This window comes from Austrofundulus limnaeus, unplaced genomic scaffold (genome assembly GCF_001266775.1).
Source record: "Austrofundulus limnaeus strain Quisiro unplaced genomic scaffold, Austrofundulus_limnaeus-1.0 Scaffold1754, whole genome shotgun sequence".
Classification (NCBI taxonomy): domain Eukaryota; kingdom Metazoa; phylum Chordata; class Actinopteri; order Cyprinodontiformes; family Rivulidae; genus Austrofundulus; species Austrofundulus limnaeus.
The window spans coordinates 1082-3682 of record NW_013954156.1 but is presented as its reverse complement, the minus strand read 5'-3'; the positions used below and the strand labels follow the sequence as shown (position 1 = coordinate 3682).

General features: G+C 37.1%; 1 protein-coding gene across 1 annotated transcript in view; it reads right to left on the bottom strand.

Annotated features, from left to right (window-relative positions):
* The window catches only part of LOC106536282 (phospholipid-transporting ATPase IA), a gene marked incomplete at its 5' end in the record, with an annotated part of 19314 nt that overhangs the window by 15678 nt on the left and 1035 nt on the right, over positions 1–2601 (bottom strand). The window contains 3 exon segments of the mRNA XM_014033490.1: positions 964–1071; positions 1410–1466; positions 1654–1715. Of these exon segments, the coding sequence (XP_013888944.1) occupies positions 964–1071; positions 1410–1466; positions 1654–1715 (227 nt within the window).

Genomic DNA, 2601 nt, shown 5'->3' with positions numbered 1-2601 from the left:
AAATAAATAAATAAATAAATAAATAAATAAATAAATAAATAAATAATACAGTTGTACATTTATTACTTCTAAAGTAATTATCAGCATATCTAAAATTTTTATTTTTTATTTTGTGTATTCAGACAAGCAGCCCACCACGTTTTTTAATGTTTTTTTTCCCTTTTTTAATCTAATTACGTGTACAACAAGAACTACTCCTGAGGCAGATTTTTTTCTGTTTTTACAATGTTTTCATCGTTAACCTTCATTAAACCATGATGRTATCTGTTTACCAGCATCCTTGCGAAGACAATATTTACTGTAAGAGGTTATTTATTTCCTCCGCGGGTTGTATGAGGCCTRTTTCCTAAATAATCTCCTGCTGAGTTCTTGTTCTTTAATGAAAAGACACCGCAGTCCCCCCCCAGATCGCACTGGGAAATGTCAAATGTTTAATCTCCCCTTGAAAATCTGCAGTGAACCAGTAAATTAGCAACACTCTGGTAAAATAAACCTTTAAAAGAAAACTGCAGTTTTTTTTATATTTAGGGTATTTAATGTTCTATAGGGAACGTTTGACTGTGTTTGTGAAGACTGTGGTTGTTTTGGATGTCTACTGACCTCATTTTTCATTGTTTAATTAGCAGACGTCTTCATTATTTCTGCGTCACCTGTGTATACTCAGGGCTGAGGGGGGGAAATGTAACACAAACACCAAGGAAAATTGGCCCAATTAAGTCGGTAAGCAACACAAGCCAGAAGTCTGACAGTTTACACTCCACTGGRCTGACTTGTAAAGACCCGGTGGGGTTTTTTTTTCTCAGAACTTTTCCCACCAGCAGAAACTAAACTATAAGGTGCTGCAGGTCTATCAGGGTCAGATATTAGCAGGACCGTGGAAAGACGCGGTCGTTGGGGTAAAGGCAGCAGGTATGTTTGAGTATCTATAAGTATCCAAACACATGAAAGCGTTTGTTAGTTTACCTCGCCTGACATGTCGGGTGCCAGAGTTATGAGGGGCCAAAGGGAGGAGTAGACCAGGAAAAACACCACCCACAGGATGATGCTTCCCCAGATGGCGATGTGACTGAACTGTTGAAAAACAAAAACAAACATTTAGTTGTTTTTTTCTTCTTTAACGATGTACTGAGGGATGAAAATGTCTCGTCCCTCTGTACTTATAAATTTTACTCATATGTTTGTTGAGCTTTTCTCATCTGGGCTTAAGAGTTTAAACAAGTTCCTTAAGCGGACTTGAGAGAGTTTCCATACATTTCACCAGTTTTACTGTTACAAGCCTCACAGGAGCAAACCATAAGGAGATTTAAAGATACGGAAAGTATGTAAAATGTGCCATAGGTATCGGCGGTCGTATTAAATGATGGGACTGAAAACAGATCAGAGAACTTTAGAATGAGTTTTCAACTTACCGTGGTCCAGGATGAGGTCTCGAGACCGGCTTTAAGACAAACTGTGATGACAACAAACTGCAGAAGCACAAACCATAATATATCAACAAAAAACTGACATTTGTTAGTGTTATTTTTTATCATATGTATTTTTTAAAAAAAGTACTTGTAGATTTAAATGTGATTTTAGCATTTGATTATCAAATGTATCAAAAGTATTTCTTTATCAWCTCAGCAAAAACGTCAAGAAGATTGATGTACTTACTGTATAAACCATGTTTCCCAAGAGGAGATAGTCTGGAGTTTTTCCGCTGCCAAACACTGTATCTGWAAAGAAAATCAGCAAACGAGGTTTTTAGACAGAGATCACCATCTTTAAATTTAATGTGTCACAGCAAGAACTGGATAWTGTTTAAGTGCTTGACTGTGTGAGCTTTACTGTTCAACACCCAGAGGAATAAAAAAATTAAAGATCAGTGGTGAAAAATTGACTTCTTTTTTATTTTTAAGTTAAGCTGGAATAATTCAATAGTTGTACCAGTTTGATAACAAACTTGTTATAAAGTGAAACTGGAATGAAGAACTTAAGAAACTTCTTGGCTAATTCCTGCTTGAATCAGAGTGGGCAAACATCTTTTCGTAGCAAAGCGGTCACTTATTTGGCCGACAGAATAAGATAAAGATGGTCGAGCAGACGTATTGTTTTAAAGCATGAATGTGAGTTTGGGCTGCAGTATCGTGTGGGACTGACAGGAGACAAAAACGGAGAGGCTCGGCTCCCCTTTACTTCCGGTTGGTCACATGTTTAGTGTGCGCCGAGGCTTTGCTGACAGCCTGTCAGTCAGAGTGAAGGGGATTGGCGCCTTTGTTTGGAAAGCGGACCCAAACTTGTGTGGTCCTTAGCTCTGGCCAGCCAAGACCTACAGGCTGAAGAATCCACAGCAAAAACTGTCCATCTTACCAAGTTTTAAAATCTTATATCCAGCCAAAAAGTCGTTTTGACCTTGCTTTGAGACTGATTTACTGAACAAGAACTGATTGTGTAAGAATAATAATCTTGTTTTCAGAATGTGTAAGATTATTTGTCTTGTTAGCCTGAAAATTTGACTCAAGTCAAAAAATTCTGCCAATGGAGTAAGAAAATTTTACTTGGTAAGATTCTTGAAATAAGAAAAAAATTGAGTCAAATCAAGTATTTCAAGAAATCTTACCA